At 45.3% G+C, this 22,528-nt stretch overlaps 1 protein-coding gene across 1 annotated transcript in view; it reads right to left on the bottom strand.

Annotated features, from left to right (window-relative positions):
• Positions 1 to 15,631: 15,631 nt before the first annotated feature.
• Positions 15,632 to 22,528, bottom strand: part of LOC144487451 (NACHT, LRR and PYD domains-containing protein 3-like) — a 41,600-nt gene continuing 34,703 nt past the window's right edge. Inside the window, 2 exon segments of the mRNA XM_078205530.1 lie at positions 15,632 to 15,719; positions 21,379 to 21,546. Of these exon segments, the coding sequence (XP_078061656.1) occupies positions 15,632 to 15,719; positions 21,379 to 21,546 (256 nt within the window).

Genomic DNA, 22,528 nt, shown 5'->3' with positions numbered 1-22,528 from the left:
TTTCTGGGTTGCTGTGTCGGAAGGGGTCCTGGGTTGGAATATTTTGCGACGTGCTGGCGCCTGTTGCGATGGCTGCGCTGAGGGTCCCAGTCGGCTTCACACATCGGGAGTTTCGTTCGAGCTGCTCAGGAAACGTCAATATTCAATTTTCTTTCAATTTTAGGCGGACCGTCGGCGATCAGAGGTTATGGGGCAATATTGAAATGCGAGATAATTATAACTGAACAGCATCATTTAAGGAAACAAAGCCAAAACATACTGATGATAAAGCCCATATTAAAAAGATATCGCTTCAGCAGCTTATTTATTGCATCAGACCAGTGCCATGCTGCACAGTGCAATTAGAGCAAGAGCATGAACATGATAATGTTGAAGTACAGGGTGCAGGGTTGGAGGGAGAGAGGGTCCCTCCTGGCGGCCAGTGACCCGTGCCGGTTCATGTGCCTCCTGCATTCCTGATGGCGCTGCATCTGGTCCAGCAGCAATTGTCTCTGTACGTGGCAGCTCCTGGCCGGATGATGCAGTATGAAGTGCCACCATATTCTTGATAACCTGATGATGGCGCACACTGTGCTGTTTCAGCGGCTCAATTTGCTGTAATGGAATGTCATTATGCTGTCTCACCAACTTGCTTCAAAACCTGTATGTGGTGAGTATTGACGTCAGCAACGCTTTTCAGCTGCTGGGAGACATGTCTTAAGGTTTCTTCTTGGATCCTTGCTGTGGCCTAATAATTTTCAGGCCATTTACAAACCTCAAAAAACTGAGGATAACGGAATTATTCAGTGACCAGTATGAATGTGACATTAAGGAGGTGTGGGCTCTTCCACTGAAAACGCTGAAGGCTCCTCCCCGCTGAAGGCTCTGAGCCTTCCTTCAACACAGCAGCCATGTCAATGCAATTGTTGCAGTCCTTAACCGTTGCATTTTCCTGTATATCAATATGGAAATCAGAAATATCATCCTGCTGCACGGCTCCCCCCTGGTCTGCTGCAGCTTCAGTGCTGCACTGCTGTGGTATGCTCGCTTCATATACTCTCTCTCACATTCTTCAGTCGGGAAAAAGATGCATAAGTCTAAGGACACATGCCAACCGACTCAAGAACAGCTTCTTCCATGCTGCCATCTGACAACTGAATGGATTTACATCGCATTAAGTTGATCTTTCTCTACACACTGGCTATGGCTGTATCACTACATTTTGCCCGATATCCTTGCCTTCTGCATGAACGGTATGCTGGGCAAAAAGCAATATTTTTCACTGCATGCCAATACATGTGACAATAACAAACCAAATCAAAATTAAAGTTTGTTGCTATAGAGGAGGAGAGGCATAGAGGCTCATAACTGCAGGAGGTTGTTGAGCGCCTCATCATTCCTCTCGCTCTTCGAAGAACTTCAGAATTTACTGCAATCCCCGACATATCAGCAGATGACTGTAGAAAGGCAGTAGTCGTTTGGCATTGACTCTAGGAGGCTCTCGTTGGAGTGGAAGGGGAAGAGTTTCTGCGAATACTCCACCAGTCATGCAGCTAGGTCTCTGACTGCTACACGCCTGAGCTCGCATATGGCGGGAGGCAGATGATTAAATGCCACTGCTCTGTTTGACTCGGGCTTAGTTAGTGAGTAAGAATATGTTTTGTTTAGCTAGTGAGGGATGAACATATTTTTTGGAGAATTTGTTGTGCTGAGCTCTTTTGCTTATCAGACTGCTCCGGGAAGGATGATTTGGGCACCTGGATTGCTGTGATGTGGTGGGCTTGATGCAGTGACCTTCAGTGTTGTGTAATAAGTGAGTCCATGGATTTTTGTTATGCAGGAATGCTTTATTCTGCTGAGAGTATTGGTGGGCTTCCAGTTTTATGTAAAGCATCTGTTGTGGTGCATTTTCTGTTTTAATAGAGAGATTTGAGGGTTTATCGTGCTGACTCTGTTGCCAAATTAAACGGTATTTGTGGTCATGTGCATGTGCACTGCGGTTGTTTATATGACTGAACCAGTGGCTTCCTTTATCATTGAGGAGGACTGATTTACTTTAAGTAATTAGAATTAACTGAATTTTTCCTTTATCGCTGGGATTTCAAATCAGTACCAGTGCTAATAGGCTGACCGTCCCTAAAGTTGCCATAAAATGGGGCATCTGCAGGACAAAAAAGTGCATCTCAGAATGAAGTTTTGCGCTTGACAGGTCAATGCCTTTCAAATCGCTGTCGACAATACCAAAATCAAAATTTTTGGATGGAACAAAGATAAAGTTTGTCCCAGTTGGACGAGTGTTTTTTCTCGATCAAATGAACTTATTGTGAGAAAAGCCAGACACTATTGGACCCCAGACATTACGTTTTCACTGTCCCTTTGGGTTCAAGTCTGTGCATTTGAGAAGTTATGGGCAGGATTGCATCTCCGAAAACTATGGCCAGGATAAGCTGTGAGAAAGAAGATGAAAGAGTGCAACATTTTGGCCTGGCAGCAGCAAGGCAAGATCTGTGCTCTGTGGCATAAACTGAAGAGTAAATCGTGCAAGTCGACCCTGATATATCATGAGCGAAACATAATTGGTATCTACTTGGTTGTTTTCCACGAAACCGGAGTAACAACATCATCATCTATATATTAGGTTATGTATACATTATTCTGCCAGAGGAATAACAGAGAAAACGATCATTAGGTTAATGTAAGCTTTGCAGAATAAACCAGCTGACACAGTCCATCGAACCAACAGCAGCAACGTCGGTGTACCACACCTGATATGGGGTCAGAAAAAAAGAATACCAGAAGCTTCTCCACACAAATTTTCTTCTGCATTGTCAAATATGAAGAACATTTTAATGACATGTGGAAGAAATGATCTCTCCACCAAGTGATCATGCAAAGACATACATTTGAAATGTTCATACACAAGGGCCCACATTGCATCAACAGATCTTGAGGAACGTTGAAAGCCACTGAATTCAATCATCCATGAAGCAAGAGGAACATTATTTGGCATCCGAACATAAAAGTTGGATTTCGGCATTGTCTGCTAAGATAACATAATTCATTATTCCAAAAAAGAAAGCCATGATGACCAACATACACTCAACATCTGAAGCACTGCATGACCTTCAGGCAAGCAGAACAGCCATGCCAGAAACGGAGATGCTATCCTGGGCAAAGGCAGATCAATTTATGTAAAAAAAAATCACTGCTTACAATGAAGAACGACAAGTTCAGTCAGACTGGTCCCAAAGCCCTGGCAACAACAAAGATTAGTTTCGGAGTCTAGCAGATGCTGAAGTACTCAGTGAAGAAAATAAACCAATTTCCCGCAATGCTTCTAAGATTGATGCCACTGAGTCCGGGCTTGACACTCGCTTACAAATTCCTACCCCGACTGATTTACATCGAATCTTATAATCATCGGATCCCACAGTGCAGAATGAGATCATGACAATCTGCCTCATTGAACTCATAATGGGAAGCGGCCACCCAGAGAACAGTTGTAAACATGGAAAAGAAAGAATATTTGCTGAACTGCTCAAAAAAAGAAAGCGCCAGCCAGCGCAAGAATATTCAACGTGTTTACTTCTCTGCTGGAAGATAGGCTCTCATCCACAGCGTGTACGTTAGGCAAAGTCACCTAACGACACACAATCAACGATGACAGAGCAAGCTGCATGAACACAACGTCGTTCTATTCTTAGCACCAGGAACATGTAATTTTATGCGAATTAGCAGAAGAGTCTCCATGTACCAGTGGAACAATGACACTCATGCGAACAGATGTGCTGTGGCTATGATCTAATCCATATACGAATTATTTATTTACTTTATCATATCTCAATTTGGTATTCAATGCTTTTAAAGAAGATGGTGCCTACACAATTGTGAGTACATTTTCTTTTCACACAAGCTGTTCAGCTTCATCCCGTCCTTCTATAACAACATACAATGCATTCCATAATTTCAATTCTCCCATTCCACTCAGACTAAGAATGAAAAATGAGGTGAAATATGGCCTCTGTTCCAGGCAGTTGTGTCATTTCTTTGCCTATGATTCCAATCTGTAGGTACGAAAGGCATTCACTTACTGACTCGGCCAGACTGTAAGCTCTGCCATCTGAAAAGACGTTCAGTGAAGGCAAAAAAGACATAATTTGACATCCTGAACAAATCAGTCATCAAGGCTGAAAATGTTGTAGTAGTCATGGAAACGTTGTGAAAAGTGCTCAGTGAGTCTCTGTCAGATAAATTGAACTGTTTCTTCCTAACTAAACTTGCAATTCAAGCAGTGATGGTGAGGCTAGTTTTCTGTTTGTGTTTGTGCCCCTGATTAAACTAAATGAAAATCCACAGGAAGAGGATAGCCAATGCAACTAAATTGGGTTCAGGGTGAAATACATCACTACCCTTGAAGCAGAGCCCAAAGCACGGATAGGAAAAGTAGCCAATATCTTCGAACAAATCAAAACACGTGCGCAGGATAACATGGAGCTGACACTTAGGAACAATCTGCTGGTTCGTAACGTTTGCATTCCCAGCGCCAAATGCAATGGTTATGGAAAGTTGGCGGTACATAGCGGCCTAGAATTTAATTTCGCCTCCTTTCATTGGCTGGCTCACCACAGGTCTGCGCCGATTGAAAACCAATCACGAATTCAGAACTCTAACAAAGGGAGAACTCAGAAGTTTTGCGGGAATTATCATATAGAGACAACTTTGGAGGATCACGCACGGCCACTGGATGGAAGAATGTTTCAGACATGTGGCCTCCTATAGGGAGAGATAGCCACAACAGACGTCAAAGCTACGGCTGAAGAATGTTGGAAAGAGGTTAAGGCTCTAAACGTCGACTAATGCGGAGTATAGTCAGAGAAAGAGGGAAATAGTGACACTTCATATGAGCTAGCATCCATCAGGACAATTGACAGTGACTGTGGGATCTTGGGAAAAGGCGCCGAGGTCCAACATTACTACCAGCCATGTCACTTGACAGCATCAGTATTGCAGTTTGTGGCAGGATCTACTTCTCAAACATTTGTCTTGACAAACGCCAGGAAAGATGCAATTACTGACGAGAGGTCAACTAAAGGTATTGCTTCTTCCCTGTACCTTATCTCTCGGAGACAGAAAGAAGTATTTGTGGTCAGCAAATACATCGTAAATTGTTGCGTCCAGAATGAGACACATCATTCCAGCTGAGACCTAACAAGTCATCAGTAATATTTTAATCTGATATATTTTACCATATATCTCCCCTTACCTCCAACGTACGTTCTTTTTCGTTTCTCTCTTCCTTATGAACATTTCCAACTGCCACGATCCTGTTTCACCAATCTTTATCCTCAACATCCTGCATCCAACCCACTCACTGTTTATCACTTATGCAAAAAATGAAGTCATATGAAAAACGGCCCTTCCCCATTCACCTGTGATTCCTGTTTTATTGGAAGAAATAACATCTATGCGGATACTGCCCGTGCATCGATACATTGCAGTTTCCATGACAATTCCGTTACATTGCTCTTGATTGCACAACCTTTCGAAGACCATGCACATGACACGGACATATCTATCTCCTTCAGCCATTTCAGGAAATACAGCAATGACTTGACTAAGTTCATCAGACAAAATTTTCCATTCACATATTTGCGACCATTTCCATTTATTAACGCATTTTCCTTACAAGCAAATAATCCTGCTGTATTTAATTGTGCCCTCTCGGAATTCCATCATCAGTAACATCAGACCAACGGCTAAATTTAGAAGATTCATAACCTTTAATCTCACCATTAAGAAAAAAATCATTCACATCCTGAAAATTAACCTGAATAACTCGCATATACTACCACGAAGGACAGATTTGCCAGTGCATCCAGTATTTCCATCTTGTTTCCCTCAGCAATCCTGTTCTCCCACCATTCGTTGTTCCACTTTATTTTGGTACAAAATGAATTGGAAGGGGATAACTGAACCAGTTTGTTCTGTAACTGGACTGTAATTCATGTCATTCTCAATAGAACCCAACTGTGCCTCTGGAGTGATAACCACGTCTATTAACAGGTCGAAGAATGAGGTGTGGCTCAGAATCTGAGGGCAACCGACTCGTATTTTACAACATCGGCTGAGAATCTGAGAATAGTCGATCGAACGGTTCAACAGCGGATCAGAATCTTCTTCACTGTCCACCATGCCACAAATCTTGGTGTCATCGGCAAACTTACTAACCTTGCCTCCTAAATTCTCATCCAAATCATTAATATAAATGACAAATAACAGTGGACCCAGCACCGATCCCTGAGGCACCCCGCTGGTCACAGGCCTCCAGTTTGACAAAGAAACAACCCTCTACAGCCACCCTCTGTCTTCTGTCATCAAGCCTATTTTGTATCCATTTGGCTACCTCACCCTGGATCCCGTGAGATCTAACCCAATCCTATCTGCTTTTGTTTTTAATTTTTTACATTTTTAAACACTGAAACCTCTTGCCCTTGTTGGGAATATCAGTGCGGTTTGAGAAAAGCAAACACTGATCCCACACTCAACACAGGACTGAGCAGAGTTTCTTGTAGAGTACATAGTGGTGGAGGAGAGGAAAGGGTGCAGAATATAGTGTTGCAGTTCCCGATAGGGTGTAGAGAAAGATCAGCTTAATATATGGTAGGTCCATTGAAAAGTTGCCATTCTCCCCAACACTAAAGCTTTCCACAAAGCAAGGCTCACAAATTCAACACCAGTTTCCTTTGTCCCCTCTCCCATCATGCTGTGCGCGGAGTCTCTGATCGATGCTAAGGGCCTAGTATTTGAGGATCTGAGCTGAACCCACAATCTGTCTGATTCTGAGGAAGATTACTGCCCACTCAGTTACAGCTGGCTGCAGTATCCCCTTGAAATATATCTGTTGTGTAAAGAACTGCATGTTTTTCCCCTGTGTCCCTTAAAGAGCAATTGAATAATCTTTAAACATCTGCATTAATTATCACAGAACGGGGCCAACATGGGGGAATCTAGTATCAGGGAGGGCACAGTTTAAAATTCATGGAGCTCCCATTAAAGATGGAGATGAGGAGGAATAATTTATTCTCTCAGGGTGTGGTTACTGTTTAGAATTCCCTTCCCCAGAGAGCAGTGGGCGTTGGGACATTGAATGTATTCAATGGAAACAAGTTAAAATGTGCTGCAAAAGGGAGACCTTCTACACCTCTCTCAATCTGTGTTTCTCTCTCTTTCTCACTCTCTATGCCTGTGTCTTCTGTCCCTCTCTCCATCTCGCTCAGTTTCTGCCTCAATTTAATTTGTTTTTTTCATGATCATTTAAAAACATGACTGCTGTGACAATGTTAAAGATCTGTCCTGTGTCCAGTTTGAATGCCGCTTGTTGTAAACCATTTAAACATATGTTTGTTGTGTCTGCTCAACTGTTCTTTTGTCCTTTTATGGACAATTGAATGAGAGTTTGCTGTGTTAAGCTGTGACGATAAACAGCATGATCATTTTCAGAGTTGTTAGTTCTGTTCAGTTTTAGAGATATTTGCTTTGTACAACTGAAGTGATGTGTGCTGTGACAATTCTAAATGACATTTGTGGTGCACATTTCAAACAATATCTGTTGTGTATATTTTAATTGATAAGAACACTTTATTTTAAATGCTATTTAATTTTAAAATTTCTGACTGTTACTTTTCTGACGTTATTAATTTGTACTTGCATTCCCCATTTAGAATTCAATTTGTGTCCATGTTGTTATGAAGTTGCACATATACGGTTAAAAATGTGGTGTTTGACAGATGTACACATTGAAAAGAAATGCTGAAACCAAAAGAAGAAATCACACAGCATTGTCTCTTTTAAAAGCCTGTGTCTTTGTGCTGGGGGTTTAAACTGCAGAAAGCAGGCTGCAGAAGACAACATTGCAACATTTGTATCCAGAGCAGCATCCAGAGTCCCAGCAGAGCAAAACAGCTTCTGAATTTGGAGCAAGAAGCACTCAGAGACACGGAACCAATTGAATTCAAATCTGAGTGTTGTTGACAGCCTCAAGCCTATCTCACTGTATTTCTCTGTGTATCTGCGTGTCTCTCTGTATTTATACATACAGAGACACAGGCAGATACAGTGCAAAATACAGAGAGACAGGCAGATACACAGAGAAATACAGTGAACACGCAGATACACAGAGAAATACATAGAGACTGGAAGATACACAGAGAAATACGGAGAGACAGGCAGATACACAGAGAAATACGGTGAACAGACAGATAAACAGAGAACTACAGAGAGACTGGAGGATACACAGCTTACCCAAATCAGTGATGTATTTTGTGAAGAGCTGGGATCCAAGAACTGACCCCTACGGGACCCCACTAGTCACTGGCTGCCACTTAGAAAAAAGATTAATTAATTCCAACTCACTGTTTCCTGCCTGCTAACCAATTCTCAATCTGTGCAATTATACTACCCCCAATACTATGGACTTTAAGTTAGCGCACTAATCTCCTATGTGGCATTGGTCCATCCATTAGTGTGCAGTGTAGATTTATCAGAATGATAGCAGGATAGCAAGGGTTAAATAACAAGGTGGTGAAATAACACATCGAGGATTTTAGTCCCCGGACAGAGAGTTAACTTCAACGCTGAGCAATGTGATGCATTTTGGATAATAAGTTGAGGAGAGAAAATATAAACAAAATGGGAACAAGTTAAAATGTGCAGCAAAAGGGAGACCTTCTATACCTCTCTCAATCTGTGTCTCGCTCTTTTTCTCACTCTCTGTGTCTGTGTCTTCTGTCCCTCTCTCCATCTCGCTCTCCCTCTCTAGGAATCTGAAAAATATCCACAAACATCAGTCAGCCATTTGGCGTTTCTTCACAGTGGCCATTTTATGTGAACGCAGCACTGACATATTTCTGACAGAGTTGTCTCCTCACTAAGGTAACGTTAGGACGTTAAATGTGACAGAGAAGCAGCTTTAGAGACAAAAACGAGGGTTATGTATCTCTCTGTGTCTGTGTGTGACAATGTATGTGTGTGTATCTCTGTCTAAGTCTGTATGTGTGTGTGTCTCTGTGCATGATGTATCCATGTGTCCGTGTAAGTGCCTTTGTCTCTCTGTGCATGTGTGTGTGTGTCTTTGTGTGTCTCTGTGTGTGTGTGTCTCTGTGTATCTCCGTGTGTGTGTGTTACTTTGTGTCGCTGTGTCTGTGTGTGTGTCCATATTTGTGCATGTCTCCGTTGTGTGACTGTGTGTGTGCGTGTGTGAGACTGTGTGTGTGTGTGTGTGCGTGTGTGAGACTGTGTGTGTGTCTCTGTGTCTGCCCATTTAGTGCGTCATTCTAACTAAATTTTTTGTGGGGTGTTTTACTTGCAATCTTGTCTTCATTTGAATTCAGATTATCTGTGAGAGTTGCTGTGGCCGTTAAAGGCAATGTGCTCTGTCGTCATTTTCGATAATGTTTGCTGTGTTAGTTTTATATGAAAATGTAATTTTATTTTTCCCGTCGAAGTCATAAGATGTGATCATTAATCATATTTTCTGTGTTCATATTAATGGATATTTTGGTGGATTTCTGCATATTTTCTTTTTTGCCGTTTTGAATATTCGTGTACACCTCGATCAGGTCGCCCCCTCAGTCTTCCCTGCTCCAACGAAAACAACCCAAGTCTATCCAACCTCTCTTCATAACTGAAATGCTCCATCCCAGGCAGCATCCTGGTGAATCTCCTCTGCACCACCTACACTGCAATCACATCCTTCCGATAATGTGGCGACCAGAACGGCACACAGTACTCCAGCTGTGACCTCACCAAAGTTCTGTATAACTCCAACATGACCTCCCTGCTTTTCAAATCTCTGCCACAATTGATAACTTCCTCTGTAAATTTAGAAACCCGACAGTGCTGAAGGAGGCCATTCGGGCCATTGTGCCTGCACCGACAACAATCCCACCCAGGCCCTATTTCTGTCACCCCACATATTTACCCTGCTAATCCCCCTGACACTAAGGGGCAATTTACCATGGCGACTCAATCGAAACTGCACATCTTTGGACTGTGGGAGGAAACCGGAGCACCCGGAGTAAACTCATTCAGACACGGGGATAATTCTCTCTGGACTCTCACCAGTGGTGACCACAGCTGTATACTTGATCCTAACTGTGGTCTACACTTTATATGTCCTGTTTTTATATGTGTCTCTATATGCCCTGTTTCTGAACTGAAATCCCACTCACCTGATGAAGGAGCAGCGCTCCGAAAGCTAGTGGCTTTTGCTACCAAATAAATCTGTTGGACTTTAACCTGGTGTTGTGAGACCTCTTAATGCATTCTATACATCGGCCAGTAAAGGAAAGTATTCCATCTGCCGGTCGAAACCACTTTATCGAGCTGTCCTGCTACCTTCAGGAATCAGTGGACACTCACTCAAAGATCCCTCTATTCACACACACAGGGAGATCTTATTAGAGAGAGGGGGGTGTATTATGGGAGATTAAAAGGCCCAATGTGTCATATGGTCTCAATCTGATGTCTCTCTGCCTCAGAATTATTCAATACTGGCTCGGAGTGTGTGCATCACCAGAATCAAACACATGCCGCTGTTCTTCACATCCAACTCTGTAGCTCGGCCTTTTGTCCCCTTTGCCACATCAGGGTGTGGTGTGAGTTTGGATCTCTCCATCACATTGGAAGTCACCGGCAATGTCCAATTTCAGAATAAACTTCAACTTTGTTCCAATGATGTTTAACCTTGGACTGAGCCATTGTTTTAATGTGGACCTGGTCACCGCCCATCACTGAGATTGACCTGAACCTGTCAATAAATGTTCCATTGTTTTGTAAATAAAGATTGCGACATTTGCAGCGTCTGTGCCTCTGGTTTGTGTCTCTGTTGGTTGGTCACAGTTGGCGATGGGGCAATGTTAAATGGACAGTTTAATGGGATTGGAGAACCATTTGGATTTATAAAAGTGTTGCCCCGGGGCTGGGGAATGGCGGCGATGGGGAAAGATTGGATTGGCCAGGGTTGTGTTGCTGGGAACACAGGAGGCTGAGGGGTGAGTGAACTGAGGTGTCCAGAATGGTGAGGGTGGGAGACAGGGTGGAGAGGAAAGGGCAGTTTCCCCCGAGCAGAGAGAGGTGACTGACCCGGGAGGGGGGGGGGGGGGCAGTGGGGGGGCTGCCACAGATTGAAGGGGATTGCTGGCAGCATTAGAGGGGACATTAGGAAGAAGCTTTTCACTCAGAGGCTGCTGCCTGTCTGCAATTCGCTGCCTAAACTGGAGCTTCAGACACAAAGCCCTGGGCTTCACTCCATCAGCAGCCGCACCTGGAGCTGAAATGCTGCCGGCTGGAAACAGGGGGCTGGGGGCTGCCTGACTGGAAGCTGCGGTTACAATGGGCGGCTAGTTTCCATTCCCCGAGCTGCTGCCGCTCTGATGGGCTGAATGGCCTCTTTCTGCGCCGGGGGCCCGGCTTCCAATCCCGGTTTGCGGCTGCGCCACCAGCACTCACCGCCGGCGGCCATCTTGCGGTTGCCAGGGGAGACGGAAGGCGGCCATCTTGCGGTTGCCAGGGGAGACGGCTTCAATGCGGCGGCGGCGGCGTCCCGCGCGCGGCCCTCTGGGAGAATTGCCCTCCCGCACTTGCGCACCGGTAGGTAGATGTTAATTATTACTAAATGTTGTTGGTTTTTATTTCTAACCCGCTCCCGGCAGAATTTCGGTTCCGATTCGGGATCGTCGCTTTTTTTAAAATTGTGTGTTTAAAAATCTGACCCGCGCGGTGCAGTCTGGGAGAACACACCGCGCATGCGCGGTCCCGCCCCGGCCTCTGGCCATAAATATGGATTTGATTTAATTTTGATTGGTTTCCTGGCGGGGTTTCCGGCTGGGAATTTCTCGCACTTTCCCCATTGCTGAACACTCACTTCTTCCTTTTTATTTAAAAATAAACGGCGGCGAGGGAGGGGCTCGCCGTGACGTCGGGTCAACATGGCGGCGGTCCCGCCCCTCCACAGGCCCCGGATGTTCCGCCAACGAGCAGCGGCTCGGCCGGTTACGGCAGGAGGTGACACTGGGAGGAGCGGCAGCAGCAGCAGCCGGGAGTGTTGCAGCGACCCCTGATGGCTAGGGAGGGAAACAGCAACAGCACAGTCTCTGCCCCAAAGGCTTCCCCAATTCAGCTGCTCAGAGGCACTGGGAACCTCTTCAAATGTAAACTGCAGCTTCTCAAATTCTCCATCCATCTATCTCACCCTCCCTGCATCCATCTCATCCTCCCTGCATCCATCTCACCCTCTCTGCATCCATCTCACCCTCCCTGCATCCATCGCACCCTCCCTGCATCCATCTCACCCTCCCTGCATCCATCTCACCCTCCCTGCATCCATCTCACCCTCCCTGCATCCATCTCACCCTCCCTCTATCCACGTAACCCTCCCTGCATCCATCTCACCCACCCTGCATCCATCTCACCCTCCCTGCATCCATCTCACCCACCCTGCATCCATCTCACCCTCCCTCTATCCACCTCACCCTCCTTCCCTCTCTCCATCCATCCCTCTCCGACAACAAGAACCATTCATTCAGCACAACATCTTCCCACTCATTCCCCCAGTCTGTATTCCAGCCTTTATCAAATCCACTCAGCTCCCAGATACTTTAAACCATTAGATATTACAATTCAAACATTATCATCTCTCCAAATTAATATTTGTCCAAGGCGATCACAGACAAAGGAAATTTGGCATGCCCACTACGACTCTCAGCAACTTTTACAAATGCACCACGGAAAGCATTCTTTCTGATTGTCTCATTTTTTTATGGCTCCTGCTCTACGTCTGAGGTCGCGTTCCAACCGACTCAAGAACAGCTTCTTCCCAGCTGCCGTCAGACTTTTGAATGGACCTATCTTGCATTAGTACACCCTCGTGCATTGCTACACCCGAGCTCTCACTGTAACACTACATTTTGCACTCTCTCCTTTCCTTCTCTATGAATGTTATGCTCTGCCTGTCTTGCGTGCAAGAAACAATACTTTACACTCTATGTTAATACATGTGACAACAATAAATCAAATCAAAAGATAAATCATCCTTTAAAATCCCAGCAGATGAGAAAGCGACTGGAAGCTGCATCTGAATCTCCTGTTGTTCGGTCAACCATGACAGACAAATCTGGGACATTGACATGTAATAAATGACTTTATCAGCTGAGTTTTATTTGTTAACTTCAAGGTCTGTACCACATTTAGAAATTAAAATATTTTGTGCCACCAAAACCAGGGATGTACTGCTGAAGCTTTATAAGGCTCTGATCAGACTACCTTTGGAGTATTGTGAGCAAATTTGGACCTGTATTAAAGAATGTGCTGGCCCTGGAGAAAGTCCAGAAGAGGTTCACAAGAATGATCCCGGGAATGAAAAGCTGGACATTGGAGGAGCGTTTGAGGACTCTGGGTCTGTTCTCAGAGTTTAGAAAGATGAGCGGGTCCTCATTGAAACGTACAGAATACTGAAAGGCCTGGATAGAGTGGACATGAGGAAGATGCTTCCATTTGTAGGAGAGACGATGATCCGAGGGCACAGCCTCAAAATAAAAGGATGACCCTTTTGCAGCAAGATGAGGAAGACTTTCTTCAGCCAGAGGGTCGTGAATCTGTGCAATTCATTGCCAGAGACGGCTGTGCATGGCCAGTTCATTGAGTGTATTTAAGACAGAGATAAATATGTTCTTGATTGGTAAGGGGATCAAATGTTATGGGGAAAAGACGGGAGAGTGGGGTTGAGAAACTTATCGGCCATGATTAAATGACGGAGTAGACTCAATGAGCAGAATACCTTAAATTCGGCTCCTATATCATATGGCCTTTTTAGTTTCACGCTCACTGTTAGCTACAGTATTTACACTAGTCCCCCACTCTTTATTAGCTTCAGTGTATGCTTTAGTTTCAGCATTCCAACCGAGCAGTATTCAGTTCAAACTAGCACAGACCAGACAACACAATAAAGTCAGTTTAAATTGACATAATAGATGATATGAATAGTTTGTTCTGAAGAAATGATACTAATTTGAAAGTGATTAATTCATAGTCTTTGAAGAATTTCCCCGATTCAATGTGATGCTTTTAATGGTGTAGAATATCTACCCACTTTTCAGCGCCGGCATCTGCAACTGTAGATGGATGAAAAACAACAATCCGACAAACACCAGGTAATATCTGTCATGGTAAAACAAACAGTTTTATAAATAATGGCAATATCTGACATGATGCATCTGTCCTGAGATTTTTGGGATAATCCAAAATAAATCATACATTCAGAAATTAAATAAAGCTGAGGCGAGTGTGCAGGAACAGAGTGAAATTGTGAATTCTACCTTTCTATGGTATAGCTCTGCATCTGCTCAGTGAGATATGAGAAACAAGGAAAGAGGGAATCGCATTTCCAAAGCTCCAATCCTGTGCAATGCTGCGCCAGTGTTGCTGTGTTGCTTTCGTTCTAGGGATGTCTGTTTCAGAGGAAATGCTATTACTTTTGTCCAACTTAACTTTAATTTGGATACGGGGCGCTGAGAAGTCAGTAACCGCTGTCGTGCATGAGTTTGTTGCTTGTAGTTTGTGATCTGTGGGTGTTGTGTGTATTTAAGAGAGATTCTGTGTTTCTCTCTGTAAGTCTCCCTGTCTATCAGTACACGGGTAAGAGTGTGGAAGTGTCTGGGTGTGTGTGTTTGTGATAGTGTGTTTCTCTGTGCCTGTGAGTATGTGTGTGTGTGTTTGTGAGTATGTGGGTGTCAGTTTGTGCCTGTGTGTCTGGAAATAGGTGCAGATGTGTTATCTTGGAAACAGGAATTCCAGAGTGCAGCAGAGTTTACCCACTCCCATTCTGAATGGGATTAGTGTCTGAAAACTGCACCAAATGTACACATTACAGTCTGAGATCATCCCCAACTACAATCTCCAGACAATATCTCCCATAGGGAATGGGGGAACAGAGTTCATGTACAGTGTCTGGTGATAAAAGGGTTAATTCACCAGCCGGGGTTCCTGCTGCAAACTTCAATCCCTGTCAATATTGTTCAATATTCACGCTGCAGGAACCGGTTCCCTGATGCAGACATGGGACTTACTGAACTTGTCTGAGGCTCACAGAGAGCAGCCCCTGCAGTAGCTGTGAGCCACCAGCAGATGGTGGCATTGTATCACTTTAATCACCAGATAGTGAAAGAGGTTTTGAGGAGAGGCTGGTGGAGCCTTTAATTCATTCACAGAGACAGAGAGGAAACTCTGACAAGATTGACCAATCTGCCCTCTGCTGGGTACTGTCAGAATCACACACACTGTTCTCTCTCTGGAGAATGATCTCTGCTGCTCCATTTTGAAAGGAGGGTGAAGTCTCTGTTGCTGAGAACACTGACAACACATTGCTGCTTAAACAATGGTTTGCAGCAATCTTTCCTTCAATGTGGAGACTAAAACTACAACAGTTTCCCAGCTGGGAAACCAGGTAAGCAGGGAAATCACTGCCAGGCTGGAGGAGCTGATGGAATAGGGAGGGAGAGGGGCAGGAATGAAGGGTTTGGAAGGAGTTGTCGAAGATCTTCACAATTCAGGATTTCACTGTAACCGGTGGAGCAGCAATGTTTATAGATTGAAATGTTCACAATGTCACCCTCAGTCCCCGTCTGGATCCTTGCAGCGACTCCAGATGTCTCTTCCCATTTGGACTGAACTGATTACCAAACAGCCTGAAACAGAGTAAAGATGAAACAGGAAATAAACAGATTGAACAACAGAGTAAATAACAGGTGACTGGAGTTAATGGGACAAATCTTCTGGTCTCTGGATCGCCAGAGGCCAGACACACATCCGAACATGAGCATCGGGACCCTGTGGATGTCCTGACGCACTGATCTACCTGGGAATTGTCCCAGAGGTATTCACTACTATTGGGGAACTCCCCTGCTGCAGTTAGAGTCAGATACTTGGGACAGATCCACAAAGTTTACCTGGATAGTTAATCAGGTAATGTTAGACAGCTCACCCCCTGGGCTAATACCTGAATAGCACACCCCAGTCCCCCAATCACTTCTCACTGATCCCCATACTACACCTCCCACAATCCGACTAGACCCACTCATAGAGTCTCAGAGGTTTACAGCATGGAAACAGGCCCAACTTGTCCATGCCACCCTTTTTTAAAAAAACCCTGAAACTAATCCCAATTATCCGCATTGGGCCCATATCCCTCTATACCCATCGTACCCATGTAACTAGCTAAATGCTTTTTGAAAGATAAAATTGTACCCGCCTCTACTACTGCCTCTGGCAGCTTGTTCCAGACACTCACCACCCTGTGTGTGAAAGACTTGCCTCTCTGGACACTTTTGTATCTCTCCGCTCTCACCTTAAACCTTTGCCCTCTAGTTTTAGACTCCCCTACCTTTGGGAAAAGATATCAACCAACTAGCTGATCTAAGCCCCTCATTATTTTATAGACCTCTATAAGGTCACCCCTCAGCCCCCTACCCTCCAAGGAAAAAAGTCCCAATCTATTAGCCTCTCCTTATAACTCAATCCATCAAGTCCCAGTAGCATCCTAGTAAATCTTTTCTGCATTCTTTCTAGTTTAATAATATCCTTTCTATAATAGGGTGACCAGAATTGCACACAGTATTCCAAGTTCGGCCGTGCCAATATCTTGTACAACTTTAACAAGACGTCCCAACTCCTGTATTCAATGTTCTGACCGATTAAACCAAGCATGCTGAATGCCTTCTTCACCACTCTATCCACCAGTGACTCCACTTTCAAGGAGCTATGAATGTGTACGCCGAGATCTCTTTGTTCTGTAACTCTCAACAACGCCCTACCATTAACTGAGTAAGTCCTGCCCTGGTTCAATCTACAAAAATGCATTACCTCGCATTTGTCTAAATTAAACTCCATCTGCCATTCGTCAGCCCACTGGCCCAATTGATCAAGATCCCGCTGCAATTGGAGATAACCTTCCTCACCGTCCACCATGCCACCAATCTTGGTGTCATAGAACATAGAACATAGAACAGTACAGCACAGAACAGGCCCTTCGGCCCACGATGTTGTGCCGAGCTTTATCTGAAACCAAGATCAAGCTATCCCACTCCCTATCATCCTGGTGTGCTCCATGTGCCTATCCAATAACCGCTTAAATGTTTCTAAAGTGTCTGACTCCACTATCACTGCAGGCAGTCCATTCCACACCCCAACCACTCTCTGCGTAAAGAACCTACCTCTGATATCCGTCCTGTATCTCCCACCACGAACCCTACAGTTATGCCCCCTTGTAATAGCTCCATCCACCCGAGGAAATAGTCTTTGAACGTTCACTCTATCTATCCCCTTCATCATTTTATACACAAGTCATCTGCAAACTTACTAACCATGCCCCCTATATTCTGATCCAAATCATTAATAGAAATGACAAATAACAGTGGACCCAGCACCGATCCCTGAGGCACACCACTGGTTACAGGCCTCCAGTTTGAAAAACAACCCTCTACAACCACCCTCTGGCTTATTCTGCCAAGGAGCCAATTTTGTATCCATTTAGCTACCTCACCCTGGATCCCGTGAGATTTAACCTCATGCAACAACCTACCATGTGGTACCTTGTCAAAGGCCTTGCTAAAGTCCATGTAGACATCAACTGCACTGCCCTCATCTACCTTCTTGGTTACCCCTTCAAAAAGCTCAATTAAATTTGAGACATGATTTTCCACTCACAAAGCCATGCTGACTGTCCCTAATCAGTCCTTGTGTCTCTAAATGCCTGGAGATCCTGTCCCTCAAAATAATCTTCCAATAATTTACCCACCACAGACCAGTGAGGGCCTGTAGTTTCCAGGCTTTTCCCTGCAGCCTTTTCTGAACAAAGGCACAACATTTGCCACTCTCCAATCTTCAGGCAGCTCACCCGTGACTATCGATGATTCAAATAACTCGACTAGGGGAACCGCAATTTCCTCCCTCGCCTCGCACAAGGTCCTGGGATATATCTCATCAGGTCCCGCAGATTTATCAACCTCGATGCGCTTTAAGGCTTCCAGCACCTCCTTCTCTGTAATATGTACACTCCTCAAGACATCAATATTTATTTCCCCAAGTTCCCGAACATCCATGCTTTTCTCAAAAGTAAATACTGATGAGAAATATTCATTTAGGATCTCAACCATCTCTTGTGGATCCGCACATAGATGACCTTGTTGATCCTTAAGAGGGCCTACTCTCTCCCTTGTTACTATTTTGCCCTTTATGTATTTGGAGAAGCTCTTTGGATTCTCCTTTGCCTTATTTGCCAAGACAATTTTGTGTCCCCTTTTTGCCCTCCTGATTTCTCTCTTAACTCTACTCCTCCACCCCCTATACTCTTCAAGAGATTCACTTGATCCCAGCTGTTTATGCACATCATGTGCTTCTTTCTTCTTCTTGACCAGGGCCTCAATATCCCGAGTCATCCAGGGTTCCCTACTTCTACCAGCCTTGCCCTTCACTCTGAGAGGAATGTGTTTACCCTGAACCCTGGTTAATACACTTTTGAAAGCATGCCACTTACCAGGCGTCGCTCTTCCTTCCCACAGACTCCCCCAATTAACTTTTGAAAGTTCCTGCCTGATACCATCAAAATTGGCCTTGTCCCAATTTAGAATATTAACTTTTGGGACAGACCTATCATTCTCCATAGCTATCTTAAAACTAATAGAATTATGGCCACTGGTCCCAAAGTGATCCCGCACAAACACTTCTGTCACCTGCCGTTCCTTATTTCCCAAGAGGAGGTCAAGTTTTGCCTCCTCTCTAGTCGGGCCATCCACATACTGAATGAGAAATCCCTCCTGAATACACTCAACAAATTTCTCACCATCCAACCCTCTAATACTATGGCTGTCCCAGTCAATGTTGGGAAAATTAAAATCTCCGACTATTACCGCCCTATTTTTCTTGGAGCTATCTGTCATCTCCTTACATACTTGCTCCTCAATTTCCCGCTGACTATTTGGGGGCCTATAGTACAACCCTATCAAAGTGATTTCCCCCTTCTTATTTCTCAGTTCTACCCATATAGACTCAGTGGCCGAACCCTCGGATATATCCCCTCTCAGTACGGCCGTGATGCTTTCCCTGATCAAAAGTGCAACTCCCCCTCCTCTCTTACTTCCTGTTCTATCTTTCCTATAGCACCTGTACCCTGGAACATTAAGCTGCCAGTCCTGTCCCTCCCTTAGCCATGTTTCAGTAATTGCTATAATATCCCAGTCCCACAAACCCATCAATGCCCTGAGTTCACCTGCCTTGCCCGTCAGGCCTCTTGCATTGAAATAAATACAGTTTAATCTGGACTTCCCTTGCTCTCTGTCTTGCTTCTGTCTTATGTGTCTGGTACTAGGATTACTGACACTGCCTTTACTAATTAATGTGCTCTCTTTAACTTCCGTGCTGTCCTCAAGCTTCTCTTTTGTCTCCCTACTGCTTTGGATCCCACCCCTCTGCCAAACTAGTTTAAACACTCCCGAGCTGCTTGAGCAAATCTCCCCGCCAGGATGTTAGTCCCCCTCCAGTTCAAATGTAACCCATCCCTCTTGAACAGATCAGCCCTTCCCCAGGAAAACTCCCAATGATCCAAAAATCTAAATCCCTGCCCCCTGCACCAGCTCTCAAGCCAGTCATTCATCTGCCTAATCCTCCTATTCCTCCTCTCACTAGCACGTGGTACCGATAGTAGTCCTGAAATTACTACCTTCGAGGTCCTACACGTTAGCCTTCTGCCTAACTCTCTATATTCACATTTCAGGACCTCATCCCTTTTCCTACCTATGTCGTTGGTACCAATATGTACAACGACCTCTGGCTGCTCACCCTCCCCCTTAAGAATGTCCTGCAATCGCTCAGAGACGTCCTTGACCCTGGCACCAGGGAGGCAACACACCATTCTGAAGTCTCGATTGCGGCCACAGAAACGCCTGTCTGTGCCTCTAACTAGCGAGTCCCCTATTACTACTGCTCGTTTGCTCTTTGCCCGACCCTGTCCCACAGCAGAACCAGCTGTGGTGTCACAGGCCTGGCTACTGCTGGTATCTCCCCCTGACAGGCTATCACTCCCGTAAATCATCTCTCCCTCCCCTCCAGCCCGACTACCTCCCACTAGCCCTTGAACAAATCTGACTAAACCTCCCAACTTGGCCTCATCCTTCCAAACCTCTCCTGAACTGACATAGAAACATGGAAGATAGGAGCAGGAGGCGGCCATTTGGCCCTTTAAGCCTACTCCACCATCCATCACAATCATGGCTGATCGTCCAACTCAATAGCCTAATCCTGCTTTCTCCCCATAACCTTTGATCCTGTTCGCCCCAAGTGCGATATCCAGCCGCCTCTTGAATACATTCTTGACTATATCTCTGACTTAAACTGATGACTCAAGAAGCAACCCCAACCCACTACTCTCCAAAGCTATTAACCAATCCCAACCTCCGACCACGCAACCAAATCTAACGAGACACCCAACAACATGACCAACTCCCAGCCACCATCCAAACTGCTGATTTACTCCCCAAACCAACACAATACAACTCGACCACCCTCCCGACACCCAGAACTATTCCTTGAACCTCTCCTCAGTTCCCTGACTAACCATTCATCTAGCGACACACCAACCCATTCACTGCCACAATCAACTAACACTTATGGAGCTCCCCGGGGTCACTGTGCTGTAAATAAGGTGTGCTCGCTCGACCGCGACTCCACTCTGCTCTGATGGAGCTCCCCGGGGTCACTGTGCTGTAAATAAGGTGTGCTCGCTCTACCGCGACTCCACTCTGCTCTGATGGAGATCGCCGGGGTCACTGCTGTAAATAGGGTGTGTGTTCTCTCTTCCCCGACTCTACTCTGCTCTGATGGAGCTCCCCGGGGTCACTGTGCTATGAATAGGGCCTGTGCTCTCTCTTCCCCGACTCTGCTCTGCTCTGCTCTGATGGAGCTCCCCGGGGTCACTGTGCTATGAATAGGGCCTGTGCTCTCTCTTCCTCGACTCGAGTCTGCTGTGCTGGAGCTCCCTGGGGACACTGTGCTGTAATTAGGGTGTGTGCTCTCTCTTCCCCGACTCTACTCTGATGGAGCTCCCCGGGGTCACTGTGCTGTAAATAGGGTGTGTGCTGTCTCTTCCCCGACTCTTGTCTGCTCTGATGAAGCTCCCAGGGTCGCAGTGCTGAGGATTCTGGGAGAAATATGCAGCAGTTTCAGGTTGGGGGAATTTTTAAACATACCGGCAATCTGCTTACCATTGCTGCTGCTTGGAAGATTCAGGCCCATTTATATTTTAAATCCATTTATATTTTAATTGTTACACTAAAAATTAACACAAACACTCACCAGATCTCCTCCAGACTCCTGCAGGTCAGTATGAGGCGGCGGAGAGCAGGGACAGATTGATCTGTGAAAGAGTTTAATCCCAGGTTCAGAATCCTCAGTGTCTGGTTTGTGCAGAGAGCGGAGGTGAGATCCTCAGCACAAGAATCTGTCAGAGCGTTCTTATCCAGACTGGAGACCAGAGAGAGGAATAACAGGAATCAGGCTCAATCCCCGGTGTTTTAAATAATAATGTTAATAACAATAATAATGTATTGTATCAGACATTCCAAAAACACAACTTGCATTTCAGTAGAATGAGGAAATACTCAATGCTGAAAATGAAATATAAATAAATGGGAAATGCTCAGCAGGTTAGGGAAATATTTGTGAAGAGAGAAACAGGGGTAAAGTTTGAGCTTCCATTGGAACTGGGAACGGGCAGTAAATTGACAGGTTTGAAGTGACAGCGGTGGGTGGCTGGGGAAGAAACAAAGAAAGGACAAACTGGAATTACAGGAGTGATTAAATGATAAAAGTGATGATGGGACAGGACCATAATCACAGGATCCCCATGTCCTTACTCGGAGTGGCTCGGGAGGGACATGGGATGGTCAGTGGTTTGGGAATGCAGTTTGTGGTGAGGTTGAAGATAATGGCTGTGATTTTATCAGAAGCTCTGAAGTCCCAACATGGGGATTGGAAATGGGTGGTGTGTCCGTCTGGGCAGCATAGGCAGAGTTATGAAGGTGATATTGTCAGAGGCGGACAATTAACGGCTGGCAGGCAGGGGGAGGTGCCCACTGAGGCAGCCTTGGCAGGGGGCAGTCCCGGTTCAGGCAATGCTGGCACCATCTCCAAAGGCAGCCAGCAGGACTTTCAAACACAGCAGCTCTGGAGGGAGCAGCGAGGGAGCTCTGCTTATTGAATGAGGGGCTGAAATGACAGAAAGCAGAGCAAGGGTTGCTCCCCAATCACTAATTCCTCCCTGGAGGGGCTCCTCCCGGCTGCTCGGGTTCAGAGGGAGATCCTGTTCCCTCAGGATGGAAGGAGAAGATTATCCCATCGGTACAAACAAGTCTGGATGGAAATTGCTGGGAGGTGAGCAGGTTTCAGACACGTGGTTACAGAGTGGAAAAGGATGAATGTCCTGATGTGTTCTGCCACGGTGAGT

Source organism: Mustelus asterias, unplaced genomic scaffold (assembly GCF_964213995.1).
Source record: "Mustelus asterias unplaced genomic scaffold, sMusAst1.hap1.1 HAP1_SCAFFOLD_800, whole genome shotgun sequence".
Taxonomy (NCBI): Eukaryota; Metazoa; Chordata; class Chondrichthyes; order Carcharhiniformes; family Triakidae; genus Mustelus; species Mustelus asterias.
The sequence above is the reverse complement of the archived record's forward strand: the minus strand, read 5'-3'. Positions and strand labels throughout refer to the sequence as shown.